The sequence below is a fragment of the Beta vulgaris genome, chromosome 8 (assembly GCF_026745355.1).
Source record: "Beta vulgaris subsp. vulgaris cultivar EL10 chromosome 8, EL10.2, whole genome shotgun sequence".
NCBI lineage: Eukaryota > Viridiplantae > Streptophyta > Magnoliopsida > Caryophyllales > Amaranthaceae > Beta > Beta vulgaris.
In genome coordinates, this window is record NC_079209.1 from 43,964,186 (window position 1) to 43,978,546 (window position 14,361).

The 14,361-nt window shown below is 35.9% G+C and overlaps 1 protein-coding gene and 1 long non-coding RNA gene across 2 annotated transcripts in view; one reads left to right on the forward strand and one right to left on the reverse strand.

Moving 5' to 3' along the window:
* The window catches only part of LOC104901544 (calcium-transporting ATPase 10, plasma membrane-type), a 56,005-nt gene extending 41,644 nt beyond the window's left edge, over positions 1 to 14,361 (forward strand). Inside the window, exons 18-36 of the mRNA XM_010689130.4 lie at positions 3,575 to 3,617; positions 3,694 to 3,777; positions 5,524 to 5,661; positions 6,440 to 6,505; positions 6,589 to 6,687; positions 7,910 to 8,020; positions 8,512 to 8,682; positions 9,479 to 9,538; positions 10,055 to 10,219; positions 10,384 to 10,500; positions 10,614 to 10,712; positions 10,970 to 11,107; positions 11,233 to 11,333; positions 12,487 to 12,532; positions 12,647 to 12,775; positions 12,930 to 13,037; positions 13,139 to 13,230; positions 13,503 to 13,600; positions 13,936 to 14,361. Coding sequence (XP_010687432.2) covers positions 3,575 to 3,617; positions 3,694 to 3,777; positions 5,524 to 5,661; positions 6,440 to 6,505; positions 6,589 to 6,687; positions 7,910 to 8,020; positions 8,512 to 8,682; positions 9,479 to 9,538; positions 10,055 to 10,219; positions 10,384 to 10,500; positions 10,614 to 10,712; positions 10,970 to 11,107; positions 11,233 to 11,333; positions 12,487 to 12,532; positions 12,647 to 12,775; positions 12,930 to 13,037; positions 13,139 to 13,230; positions 13,503 to 13,600; positions 13,936 to 13,940 — 1,870 coding nt within the window. The 3' untranslated portion in view covers positions 13,941 to 14,361. The remainder of the gene's footprint in view (positions 1 to 3,574; positions 3,618 to 3,693; positions 3,778 to 5,523; positions 5,662 to 6,439; positions 6,506 to 6,588; positions 6,688 to 7,909; positions 8,021 to 8,511; positions 8,683 to 9,478; positions 9,539 to 10,054; positions 10,220 to 10,383; positions 10,501 to 10,613; positions 10,713 to 10,969; positions 11,108 to 11,232; positions 11,334 to 12,486; positions 12,533 to 12,646; positions 12,776 to 12,929; positions 13,038 to 13,138; positions 13,231 to 13,502; positions 13,601 to 13,935) is intronic.
* On the reverse strand, positions 10,962 to 13,596 carry LOC130589648 (uncharacterized). The gene is made up of 2 exons (XR_008967217.1): positions 13,455 to 13,596; positions 10,962 to 13,377 (listed from the first exon to the last, which is right to left on the reverse strand). It is a non-coding gene; the product is annotated as an uncharacterized LOC130589648 (long non-coding RNA).

Genomic DNA, 14,361 nt, shown 5'->3' on the forward strand with positions numbered 1-14,361 from the left:
ATGCTTGAATATCATTTTAATTATAGTGGGCTAATCTTGAAATCTTTGTTTGCTTTTCTTTCTATTTAGTATTTTGACTTGTTTCGGTATTCTAGGGACATATCATGCTTCCTTATATCCTTCTATCTGTCTTTAATATAATATATATGTTGTTCTAAGTTTTACAATGCATCTTTTTTTTGATCTATAAGTTTTTGGCACCAAAGGTGCGCCTCACCTACGGAATGCATGCGCCTTCGCCTTGCGCCTTTTGAAACTAAGGCGGTGGCTGTCATTGGCGAGAAACCTCTAGATGAGTCGCTGTCTCCTCTTCTATCTTGTCTGTTTCGCCTGCTCTCTCTCTTCCATGATCTTCTCTGTCGTTTCTCTTCTTCGATCATCTTTTGTTTTTCTGCATATATTAATGCTCGTCTAGTCGTCTTTGATACTTTCCTGAGTTCCTCTTTCTCTTTGCACCTTGGAGCTTTGACTTCAACTTGTATCCCTTTGTCTTCTATGTTGATTGACTATTGAAGTAAAATGAGAGGTGTCACCACTCCCTTGACCCCAGTGCTCTCCCCTCTGATCAGAGAGGCATGTGAGGTGTGCACTTTTTTCTCCCCTGTGCTTTGCACCTCCCTTTGCCTTGTGTTTTTCACCTTTAAAACTAAGCATTTTACACTTTTACTTTTCTGTTAATAATGCCATGTGTTAATTTTAAAAATCTTTGCATTGTGAAAGTGAATTGTAAATCGACGAACAAGTGAAGTTCTCAAAAACTGATTTAAAGTTTAAAAATATTTTTTGTAAAATTTCTAAAATATATAGAAGTTTCTGGAAATTTAAAATATATATTTAATTGTTTTTGCAAATTAACTCAACAAATACCCGATCGCATTTCTGTTAGATAGATGAAAATATGTGTAGAAATTCAATTGAAAATGGATGCATTTCTTCTTAGTTTACTCACTTTCCTTTTCGGACCATTTTGTTTTTAGTCTGTACATTGTTTCTATACCATTTTATGACTTGGGGATACAGATACACGTTGGTCCATCAAATTTCCCAGGTAGTGTACTTTCTGGTTATTTTTAATTTCTCTTCTAGTTTTTCTGTCCCTCTTTCATACTCCTCTCCTTTTGTAATACTTTTTATCTTTTTCCTTGGGTATGGTGTAAAAGAAAATGTGTAGATTAAATAGGAAGAAAGGTAGCATATTATATGAGAATATTTTAATGGTTTTTCTAATATTGTTTTTACTGAATTTTTCACAATTTAATAAAATCTCAACAATATATATATATATAAAGTTGGTAATATAAATTTATGATCTTTTAATTGTTTTTACCCAAAACTTCTCTGTTCTTTTTTTTTTTTAACATCGGCTCAAATTACAATAAACAAAATCATAAAGCTATAAAAACAAAACCTACTAGCTCTTTTGGTTTTACGTTGAATCCTACTTGATCGCAAGGAAATTTTGAAAAGAAAAAGATACCTCTTCTCTCTTAACATGAGCTTTGAGTGTTGATAGATAAGACAATATGGGGAAGGACATCTTTTGCTTCACCAATAAAAGACTTGTCCTCCGAGTAGGCGTGAGTGTCTTTGATGAGCATTGAGGACGTCACTTCACCCATGTCATCAACATCTATCTCTTTTGGGAATTCTAAATCACCATGTTTCTCCTTCTCAGTAATCTACAGTAACGATGTCATATGTAGGTCACCAAATGGGAAGAGGTTTCTAAACCTCATATCAACAAAATGGAAATATGAAAAACAAAGGTCACCTTTGAGTTGCCCAAATCTCAAGGAACTGAAGTTGGAATTTTCTTATAGTTTATCGTGAATGCTTAAACTATAGGCACATTTTCTGCTAGAAAAACCGGGAGACCCGTTTGGGGTGTGCAGTATATTGTTGTCTTTTTTGCATGAACGATGAAGCTATTCCCTGATGCTTCAGGGATACTACTGGTGTAATCCTTATTATTCGGAAGGTGAGCGTTTTTCTATAAATATGAAGTTGGTTTTGGCCAAAGGAGCCATAAATTTACATGGTTGCTAAGCTAGAAGTATCAGCTTACAGGGCTTTCTTCTACATACTGTTGGACATTGGAACAATTCTCGCTTGGGATTAGGTGGCAAAAGGTGACACGATCCGAACTCGACCAAAAATTAGCGGGTTTGGGTCAAGATTTTTACCCCGGTTAAGTAAATGGATTGACCAGACACAATAGACCCGTTTTGTAGTCGTTAAAAAATTGTGGTGATGGAAATGAATTTTAAGCCTAATTTTATATGGGAAGCACCCTTAAAATCTCCATGGGGAGGCATTTTTTCTCCGTGGACAAGCAATCTCAACCCTAAACTTGTCTTTTTGTCTCTAAGGAGAAGCAATTTTCATTACCACTCGCTACCACCTACAAGGTGGTATTAGATGAGAATGAAAATCCAAGAATAAAAGTGGACACTTTAGGATAAAGTAGCATTACCATGAGAATGGACAATGATGTTCTTCACAATATTACATACAAAATTCATTCCCATTACCACCATTTATAACCATCTTCCAAACGGGTCGAACTTGTTTAATAGACGGGGTGGGTTATGGGCTGAAGCTTTTGAACCCAACACGACATGACAACCCGTTTATCTAAATGAGTTTGCATTAGCTTAATGTTTTTACTTATTCTATTTTAGCTCCATTCTTACATTGTTGAATTTGGTTTATTTAATATTTTATATACGGTTTTTTCACCAAGTATCCCCGAATTTTCAAAAAATTAACCAGGTACCCTCCACGTTTTCAAAATTCACATGGTACCCCTCAGTTTTATGTAAATACACCGAGATACCCTTAATGACTAACGACGTTAACTACCATTAGTCATTAACCCTAATTTTCTTTTTTTTAATCCTAATTAATTCCTAATCCTATGTATTTAAATAAAACTAAGGGGTACCTTGTGAATTTTGAAAACATGGGGATACCTGGTGAATTTTCGAAAACTCGGGGGTACTTAGTGAAAAATCCATTTATTGTATGCAATATTAGATGTTAATCTAACTATCTCAATATTTCTTTTTGGTTTGAAACTTATTGAATTGAAAATATCACATATGTGTTATAGAAGTGATGAACGAGTTAACCCGAACCTGACATGTTAATAAACGGGTTGGGTAGGGTCAAAGGTTCTTGACCTGTTTGAGAAAACGGGCCGGGTTAGAGCCAACACTCCACTTGTGAACCCCGACAAGAACCTGATCTGTTTACTTGCTTGCAGTTGTTTTTTTGTTATCTTTTTATCCACTTGAACCCTGTAATTAATGGAAAAAAATGTTGATCAAATTAGTTGTAGTGATTAAGAGGAAAAGGTCATGAGCAAACACTGGAACATAATTTAATTACCTAAAATATGAAAAAGGGACGGTCTAATAAACTGATTTCAGTGTCTACTGCTGTTAAACAAATTTATGAACATGTGTACAAGATGGTTTTAAAGTTGGCTTGCTCATCTTGTTTGTTTTTCCTTGATTTTTGTTCTGTTTTATATCCTCGAAGTTGCTGATCCTCTTTCATGATTGTTTTGCAGGCTTGCTTACTCAATGAGAAAAATGATGAAAGACAAGGCTTTGGTCTGTATGTCAAGCTTTAGAGTATTAATCATGGATTCTATGGTTATATAATTGATCGATTATTATTTCACTACAGGTTCGAAGGCTTTCGGCTTGTGAAACCATGGGTTCTGCCACTACCATATGCAGCGACAAGACTGGAACTTTGACCTTGAATCAGGCAAGAGTGCCTTCATTTGTACATCAAATTGTTTTCCCAACATTTTTTGTGTTTATTGTTTATGACATGACACAAGTCTCCTATGTTGTCCTCTTATTGTTATAATTGTTTATGACATAACAAGACAATAACAATTATGTCACAATAAGAAGAAAATAAACACATCTATCGGGTATCTAATGTACTAAAAACCATCGCTTGCCATTACGTAAGGGAACCTCTTGAGCTGTTTCAAGTCTACAAGTATTGAAACGCCTGAACACAAGTCCTTATTGAAAAACTATGTGCAAGGTAGTTTGAAATTGAGATTCTAGCTGTTTCGTCTGCAAGTCGTAATTGATAAATGTATGCACATTTTTTTGGATTATGTAAATATTAGCGATAATGATGAAACGTTCTAAAATTTTCGTAGATAAACTTAGTAATAAGATAGTTCAAATATGCTATGCTCACCAATATGGACATATTCATGTGAGATCTTTTTAGATTAGTGTCAATGTGAATTTCAATTATCAATTCTATGTAAAAATTATTACTCCATTTGTTTACAAATAATAAACATGTTAGTTCAACACCTTGGTTATTTTATAGTTAATTTGCATCAGTGATAAAAATTGACATCATATATTGTGTCGATGATACTCCTCGTCCCATAGGGAATGTGAGAAGAAACCAACGAAAATTCACTTTTTGCAATCTCTCTTACTTTTGGAACCTTCTTATTTTTGCTTATATCATACTTTTTCGTACTTCACTTTTATACTGTTTCTTTTTGGCCTTGGAGACTCTAGAGAAAGCAAATTAGAACTTTACTATTGGATTGGGGGAGGGGAGGAGTAAGTGCATAAGAATGATTTATCATATACTTCCTCCTTTCTTTTCCTATTGCAACATACGTGTTTTTACCCTTGCCAGTGCACAATTTTAACCGTAAATCTGTAATAATTTTTTAGTAAAAGTTACAAAAACTGATACTTTGTATGTATATATCGAGACAAAGGTAACATGACCCAACACGACTATGTTTTCCTTGCGTAAAAATCAGAGTAGATGATGAAGGGGTACTGTGTAAATAGTATAAAAACTCATATGCTGCAATAGTAAAAGAACGGAGGAATCCTTTTCTTAATAAGTACTCCCTCCGTCCTCTATTAGTTTACCCGTATTCCTTTTAAGGGTGTCCCTTATTAGTTTACCCCTTTCTTTTTTTTTTTGCTATTTTTGGAATAGGACCACAAACTTTTCGTCACACATACATTCAACTTTAATATAAAATAATAGTTTCTCTTTCTTTCTATGACCCACAACATTATTTCTCCTAAAACTCTATGCAAAAGAAAGGGGTAAACTAATAGAGGACGGAGGGAACACAACAAAGAGAAGTGACATACATACCAAGACAACTAAAGAGAAAAAGTTGGGGGCCACACTTAAGAGAGAATCAGAACTCAACTTAAATTAATTACCCACCAATTCCATACACCCAACACCTTGTACATGCCATCCACCACAACTCACCACCATCATTACAGCCTACCCTCTGCCATCCACCACAGCTCACCACCACCACCACCTCCACAACTAGGCGATTTACCAAAACCAGGTAGCAACCCACTAACATTCATGGACAAGGCCAAGAGTGCAGCAACAGCATACAGCGGCTTGAGACGGCTTAGAAGCCGCCAAGGGCAGTGTTAGACAATGTGTTATCGTACACTTGATATTCCCCTCTTCAAATTTTGGCAGATGACTGTTGTGGAGGCTTATGCAAATGGGAAGAAAGTTGATCCTCCAAATGATGGTTCATTGTTGTCTCCTATGTTGTCCTCTGTACTCATCGAGGGTGTTGCGCAAAATACAACTGGCTGTGTCTTTCTGCCCGAGGTAAGCTTGACCAATTTTTGTACCTTTTCACTCTAATGCATGTTTCTGGCTTTATATATATTCCTTTCTAAAACTTTAGTCTGTCTCAGAGACATATTGCTGTCTTAATATTAACAAAAATACCTGTAATTAGGTCTTCTATTCCGAAAACCAACCCAAGAAAAATACGTAGAATGAACCACCATTATGCTGTAAGTCCTTTAACACAGGCGACTCTTAAGTTTCTATCAACTTCTAACGTATAAATAAAACCCACTACTGGACTTGAGCATTCATAAAATATAACTTGTATGTAATGAAAATGAAACTTGCATAGTTGTATCAAACTTATTACTGAAATTGAAAATGAATTTGTATTGTAGCCTCTGCATACTGACTGCTGCCACTTTAGGACTTTAGGTACACTAAGAAAATTCAAGGACTTCTCATCAAAAGGTTTCTCCCCATTTTGTAATCTGTATGCTTCCTTTTTTCGGTATTATGTGAAGCAGGCCAAAACAATGGAACCTTATATTACTGACAATGTTCATTTATATTCAAGGATCTCTTACTGTACAGAAGTATCAAAACTTTTGAGGTTTTTACCCTCCTTGCATTAGCTGAAGAAGCCTTTTATAGTAACTATAAAATCTAATGTGTCCAGAAGTGCTAGTTGTTTTATTGTGCAGGCAACTGTTGTTTTAAAACATAGGAAGAAAATTAGCAAGTGTTTGTTATTATCTTAAGGAAGTGGAATCATCAAGCTGTTCCCTTATTCCATTTTCTATAATGAGTGCAGGGTGGAGGCGATGTTGAAATCTCTGGGTCACCCACTGAAAAGGCCATCCTTTCCTGGGGAGTTAAGGTACCTTCTATTCTTGATATTTTTGGTGAAAGTTGATTCAATTTACTATTTACTTGCTTCACATCTTGCTTTGTAATTGACAGCTCGGAATGAACTTCGAGGCTAAAAGATCGGAGTCTACGATCATCCATGCCTTCCCGTTTAATTCAGAGAAAAAACGGGGAGGTGTTGCAGTTAAAACAGTAAGCTTCTGACTGAATTTGTCCAAATCTTTCCGATTTCATGCTCCCTTGTTTGCTTTATTAGTTCCTCCATCTTGAGATGATGGTGAACATTTCTAAGGTTAGCAATTCCTAAATATGGTTAAATGTGTGTGAAAATAATATTTGAGCGGTAGATGCTGGTAATTGATCTGAAATATAAAAACTAGTTCAGAACCCATGCAATGAGCGGAAGTTTATTTTCTGAGTTTCTTCAGTTGTATAGTTTGACTTTTCATGCTTGCCAATGGACCATTCTGACCATTAATATCTTTCACTTTTTATTACTCAACATCATAAAAAGTTGATATTCTAAAATTATACATTGTGGCTAGTAATTGCATTTTTACATGATAATATGCTATATTACTCAAAATGCATGGCCAAGGTGGTTTATATGAATGGTACAAAAATCCAATAAGGTAAATTAAAAGATGGAGCAAGTGGAAATTACAAAAAAAAAGAAAGTTTTGAGTAATGTTAGCCAAACTCACAAATATGCTAAAGTCACAAATATGCCTTCCCATCATATAGAATAGAAATGAAACATATTAACACCATTTATATTTTCATCTTTAAATAATGGTGAACGTTTCTAAGATTTATCAATGTCAAAGTATAGTTAATGCTTCAACTTTTGTGTGGTTGAGATGTATGAATGAGAAATGTTGGTACTTGATCTGAAATATAATAACAAGGTGATAGTTTGTTTATATATTTAACTTCTATTAGCTTTAAGGAGTAAAATGCTCTTGTGGGACTCTGAGATTAATTGCGCAAAATGGAAAAAAGATGGAACCAATTTGTAATCTGTGTGATTCTTATGAAGTGATGTTGGACTCTTACTTTCAGGTTAAGCCTATGAGTAATGTACAATGATGGAACTGTGTTCCTTGCAAATTTTCACCTAATGTAAACAACATTAGCATGCTAAAGACATGAAATAAAAGGGATAATATTGAGACTTGAGAATGTTTTGTATGATAAGCCTTGTCAACTCGAGTTGTTTCATATATAATTCTTCAATTACTTCCAATCTTTTGAACATGAAAAGATGCTCCAATGTGGGTTATTTCAGAGTCGATGTTACTCCTAACACCATGGTTTATCTCCAACTGTGAGATTGGCTACTTGATCAGACGACTATTATTTGTAATGTATCATTATCTTATTTCCCTTTTTCTATCTTTGATACTACTTGCAGCACGGTTCTGAAGTCCATATACATTGGAAGGGAGCTGCTGAGATTGTCTTGGCCTCATGCTCCAGTTACATGGATGAAAAAGATTCTGTGATGGCATTAAATGAAAACAAGGTGAAGCAAAATATATGGTGACAAAGAATGTTCCCCTCTTGATGCACACTCCTATTTATTTACTGTCTTCGATCGAACACTTCTAAATTTTGAGCCCACAATTCCATTTCTTCTCCCTTTTTTTTGATGTCATATGCGAGTAAGGCTTGAAGCAAACACTTTTGGCCAAAGAGTTCTTCTTTCCTTTATTTTCTTTTTCTTCTTGTTCTACAACTTTTGGTTTAGCGCATCAGTAAATTAATCTGTATTTTTGGGTGAACATTAGTAATATCTCAGTTCTGATCACAGCTTTTATTTCTTGTTTTTGCTAATTGGTCATGAAGCTGGGCCTCTCTAAGACTGAAATTTATGCTATATTGGGAATTAATTTTAAGTAGTATTATTAATTTGTATGGTGATCAATGAGATTTGCAGTGGGTTTGTAAGTGCATGGACACATCCATAATTCATTCTATGATTTGTGGATTTAATTGGCTACTAATTCTTTGCAGCTGGCATTCTTTAAGAAGGCTATTGAACAGATGGCTGTGCAAAGTCTTCGCTGTGTTGCCCTTGCATATAGATCATGTGAGATGGATAAAGTGCCATCTGATGAAGAGCAAATGTCTCAGTGGGTGTTGCCCGAGGATGAGTTAATTTTGCTAGCAATTGTTGGTATAAAGGTACTTGTTTCTTTGGATTTTCTGTCCTTTAGTTGATGTGGTCTGTATTCCACTATCTGTCATGTAATTCGTTAGCCTCAAGTTCCTGATCCATTTGGATATACGGTTGTCACTATTATTGTCATTGTCAAATTATGGTATATTTTATTGAAAATCAGTATTTCGAAATTTTTTTTGCCAGTCTAATATTCTCAGAGTGCTAGCTTTCACTAGTTCAGTGCTGGAAAATGGATTAATGTGATGGAGTCTTCAATTATTGCAAGTGTAAAGTTTATGCATGTCTAAACAATTGAAAAGTTGGTGGGAATATTGTAATTAGCCATTTGTTTTACTGCCTTCCATGTTTAAGTTTGCTGTAATCCTTATAGGGTTGGATCCTATCAAAATCCCCCGGACCCCAAAACGTGTTTTACCCAAAATTTAGAGCAACTTAGAATTAAGTGTGTAAACTTAGCCTGACTTGCTTCTGAATCTTCCGACTCAAAAACCATCGCATTAGAGTATGATGATAAATTTTCTGCTCAAAGGACTAAGTTATTAGTATTGCTGAATGCACCATATTCAATTGTTGGACTGGACATCATTAGAGTAAGGGTGTGTAATGATCCCCTTACTTGTTGGGTTAACCCGAACCGTGGGTCTTGAACAAGCACTGTTTGACCCAAACCCAAAATGACCTGAACTCAAAATCATCTTCTGAAACTCTAATAGACCGCCTCATTTGACAGGTCTAGCTAGATGACATCAAAATGTTTAATCTTTAACAAGTCTGATGTTTAATTATTGAAAAATGTAGGATCCTTGTCGTCCCGGAGTCAGAGATTCAGTTGAGTTGTGCAGGGCTGCTGGTGTCAAGGTAAATATTTTTTTTTTTTTTGTTGTGATCATTGTTGCAGTTTGACAAAGTTTCTGGTTATTTTTTTTCCTTGTTGGCATTGTATAAGTTATGGAGCTTCATAGAATTCCAATGATGTTAGAATTACTTGACATTAGTGACGCTTACCAATAGGGCTATATGCATCACAGCTTCAGTACTTGTTTCCTATTTTCACTGCAAGGTTTTGGGGTTCGCAAATTTTAGCCCGCGTAAAAGATGTTTGTGGGAATTCTGGTATCACATTTATTGAATAAATGCGCTTGCAGAAGTGAAGAAAATATTTGTGTGTTTTTGGTGAATTTAGTTTTTTAAATTTGAGATGGTTTAAGTAAGCCACCACTTCCTCCAATGGAGGTTATAATGCTTGTTGCCACCAAGCTTACAAGTTAAAGTCCCGTGATTCGAGCTTTATGATAGTTTGTGCTGAATGTTTATGTCATATTTGCTTCCTCTAGTATCTTGAAAGTGAACAATGGAATTCATTTGTACATCTAGGTGCGTATGGTTACTGGTGACAATCTTCAGACTGCAAAAGCAATAGCTTTGGAGTGCGGCATCCTAGCTTCAGATGCAGATGCTAATGAACCAAATTTAATCGAGGGAAAGTCATTCCGTAACAAGTCAGAAGCCGAGAGAGAAGAGATTGCAGAAAAGATATCGGTATGCACTGTATTAGACGTTGTATAAACATTATCTGCTTTGCTAGTTTGCTTTATTGCCTTGCAAAGAATTCAGCTATTTACTTATGGGTGAAGAGAACACTTTAGTAATTATGATGACAAGATTTCTCAACCACAACAGTAACAATATGGATTGATGCACAGGTTATGGGAAGGTCTTCACCCAATGACAAGCTTTTGCTTGTCCAAGCTTTAAAGAGGAAGGGTCATGTTGTAGCTGTTACCGGAGATGGTACCAATGATGCTCCAGCATTACATGAGGTATGCTGATCCTATAATTGTGAATTAGTCTCTTCCGCTGGGTTTTCTCCCTCTCTAGTGGATTGAAATTGCTCAACTTAGTATAACTGGATTTTGTCTTTTTCAACCTTTAGGCAGACATTGGTCTTGCAATGGGTATTGCAGGTACAGAAGTGGCAAAAGAAAGCTCAGATATCATCATCTTGGATGATAATTTTGCTTCTGTTGTAAAGGTAGGTTGGCACCTATTTGTCAATAATTTATGCAAAAAACATTGGCATCTTCCTAGAGACATCAGATGATGTGGAGATGCCAATTAACTTGGCCTGATGTGAACTATATATTAAGAGGTTAGGTCAGAGGAAATTTTTTATCGCCACTTCCGTTACTAGGGTGCACTTTGAAGTGCAAAACTTCATACTTATTCTTCATATTCTTCTTTTGAGTATATTAATGACTTTGAAATATTCATAGCTATAAACTTTTTCAGGTTGTTCGATGGGGTAGATCTGTATATGCAAACATACAGAAATTCATACAGTTCCAGCTGACAGTTAATGTGGCAGCCCTTGTTATTAATGTCGTTGCTGCATTTTCCACTGGTGATGTCCCATTAAATGCTGTGCAGGTATCCTTTTCTGCTCTTTTTTGTTGTTGCTTGTTGGAAGGGTAGGACATAATTTCTTAGTCTTGTCTTGCATGAAATCTCTCAGATGACTGTCTTGAGTGAAACCGTGTTTGTTTGCTGTACAGCTTCTCTGGGTGAATCTGATAATGGATACTCTCGGAGCTCTTGCATTGGCTACAGAACCACCTACGGATCACCTTATGCACAGACCACCTGTTGGTCGAAGGTTTGAATCTGAAGCTGAATTTTTGCAGATACATTAATTTTTCAGCTCTATCTGATCAGAGTTGCTGTAGCAATCGTTCTGTCCATTCCATGTGTTTGCATTTTTTTTCATCATGTAGTCTGGGAAGATTTTGACCTCAAGAATGTATATCCATCCTTAAGGCTAAGTTCTGTGGATATTTTTGTGGGTGGAGAGCACGCAAACTGTTACATAAACATTAGTAAATTTTTTGCAATTTCGAATAATGATTTGAAGAAAACAGAATTCTCAGCAGTGGAGAGGTTACACTAGCTCTGATGCGACAAAGTATGTAAACCCATAGTTCAAAAATACGGTTTCAGTCACGATCGCGGTAGCGATCACGGTGATGCGGGAACGGGGATGATGCGGTAATCGTACCATTTAATATCGGCCAAAATGCAGTTTTTTTACACCTTTACGATGCGGGTAATATTGGTTCGGTAGATTTGAAAATCTTTACAACACGGGCGATACGATACGATGCGGCCTTGTTTTGACACCATGTGTATACCCCAAGTTCCAGACTTAATTACTTGTATTGCTTATTTACATAACCATTGAACTAGATACTCCCAGATTTTACCGTATTAACTTTTATCAGTCTGCACGAGTGGCAATTTTGGCTCTTTTCATTTTTGCCACTCGAACTCACTGTTCTGTAATTTTGCCCAGCCAAATTTGTCTCATTTTTTCATGGGCGCCACTCTCTTTTTTGATGACTTATTCCATGGTTTGGCTCAGAAGATGCTCAACCATGGATTGAGTCATAGCATGACCCAAATACAAACATAAGAAAACAACAATGATGCAAGCCAATGTTTTTTTTTTTGGGCAAGGTTCATGAATCGATTTTATGCCCAAATGACCGTGAGTGGGGATGCTCTTCTATCCCTGCTCAGCCTTGGTGCTTTCCCTTCCGAATTTTTTTCTAACCAGTCGTGTCGATACATTTTGAACTGGTCAGTCATATACTGCATTTCATGCAGTCAGTCTACTTGGCTTAAATGTATTATGTTGAGCGCTTTGCAGAATTACATACATTTTACATTGATTCTTTCAATTACAAAGCAATAAATCTATGTTGGGTCCTTGTTATTTGGGAAATAATTTTTACTTTACTATTACTTTGCAGGGAACCTCTTATTACAAATATTATGTGGAGGAACCTATTGATTCAGGTTTGCTTATCTCCTTTCAGTGTAGAAATTACAGATGTGCCATAATGATGGAATTAGCTGGTGTTGAATATTACTATATACTATTAACTTTTCTATTTTTTCTTGAAATCATAGGCTATCTACCAAATAATTGTTCTGCTTGTACTCAACTTCGACGGCCGGAATATCTTACGTCTACAGCATACTCAACATGCTAACCAAGTAAAGAACACGGTGATCTTCAATGCATTTGTTCTTTGCCAGGTGAGCCTTCTGAGAGGCATATGGTATTTTAGCTATTCAAAGATTTATTAGAAAGCAGATGCAATCATGGTGCACGTTTGGTATTTTGAAAATTTTCTTTGACTATAACAATCAAAGTGCTGACACTTTTCTGATGCTAATTGAAAATGTGCAGATATTTAATGAGTTCAATGCTCGCAAGCCTGATCAGATCAACATATTTGATGGAGTTATTAAAAACAAATTGTTCATTGGAATAGTAGGACTAACATTGATACTTCAGGTGAGGCTGGTAAAGATAGATGTATGCTGCACTGTTACTACTGCAGAAGTTATGTTGCATTAACTTTTTTTTTGTTCCTTTCGTGTCATATATTCTGGCAGATTGTGATAGTTGAGTTTCTTGGGAAGTTTGCTAAAACTGTAAAGCTGGACTGGCAATTGTGGCTTGTCTGCATCGTTATCGGTGTAATCAGGTATGTGTCTTCCCCTCCTTGAGTACACTCTTTCTTGTTTCTTCCATCTGCGTAAGCCTGTTAGAGATATATTAGGATTAAAGATATGATAAATACTTTAATCCTAATATATCTCTAACAAAGCCTTATATGTTGTGCATTGACTGCCTTAGGGAAGTTGATAACAAGTGTTAAATTTGGGCAGTAGTTTTTCTCTTTGCTTTTGACAGTTATTTCTTAGTTACCTTTATATATGGATCAATCTTTTATTCTGTTCTCCTTTCTTGAACCAGTTGGCCTCTTGCTGCATTGGGAAAGTTGATACCTGTAGCAGAGACTCCGCTCAGCAACTACTTAAATTGCAGAAAACTACGTCAGAGAAGTCATCATAGTAAGACGAATCTTCTAAATACCAACCCATATTGGCTCATGAAATCTATTGTTACTTGGACTTGTCATTTTATCTCAAGTACCTTTGTTGGATCTTATGAACGTTTCAACGCTTCATTTTCGGCCAAAACCACAGAATTTTTTCATAAAATTAGCCGAGTTGGACGTACAAACATATAGCTTTTTGTCCGACATGGGTACTTGAGTTTGAGTAATGTTACCCGGAAATTTGCTAGATCAGTAGAAAAGAGCTTCAACGTTGTATATTGATCTTGTATCTTTGGAAATTGCGCTATCTAAACTCGTTCTCATAAATTTTTTGTAATGCAATTTCAGATTAGGGAAGGAAGATACCGGCAACCATACAAAAATGAAGATAGATAGTACCATCAATTTTCTGCTCACTTTTGCTTTTGATCTCTAACAATACGATGTGAATATATGGATATGCCAAAGCCCTGTGCACAGATTAGATGTATAATGATTTTCGTCTGATCCCCTTATTTGGATTGTCTGCAAATTCGAAGTGGTGCTCGCTTCATGGAGAGTAGATAGCTTTGTTTTAGCACGAAAAACCTCTCGGCATTTGGCATTTATTGACCGAGATCCAACAACATTTTCGTTTGTTAGTTCTTTGGCAAATAGATGATGATGATGGTGGGTTTTGGAAGCTATCAAACATGCTCATTGTTACTCCATACTTTTTACTCTTTTGCATATTCTTGCGTTCTGGTTGCATATATGATCAAGAATCTTGTACTA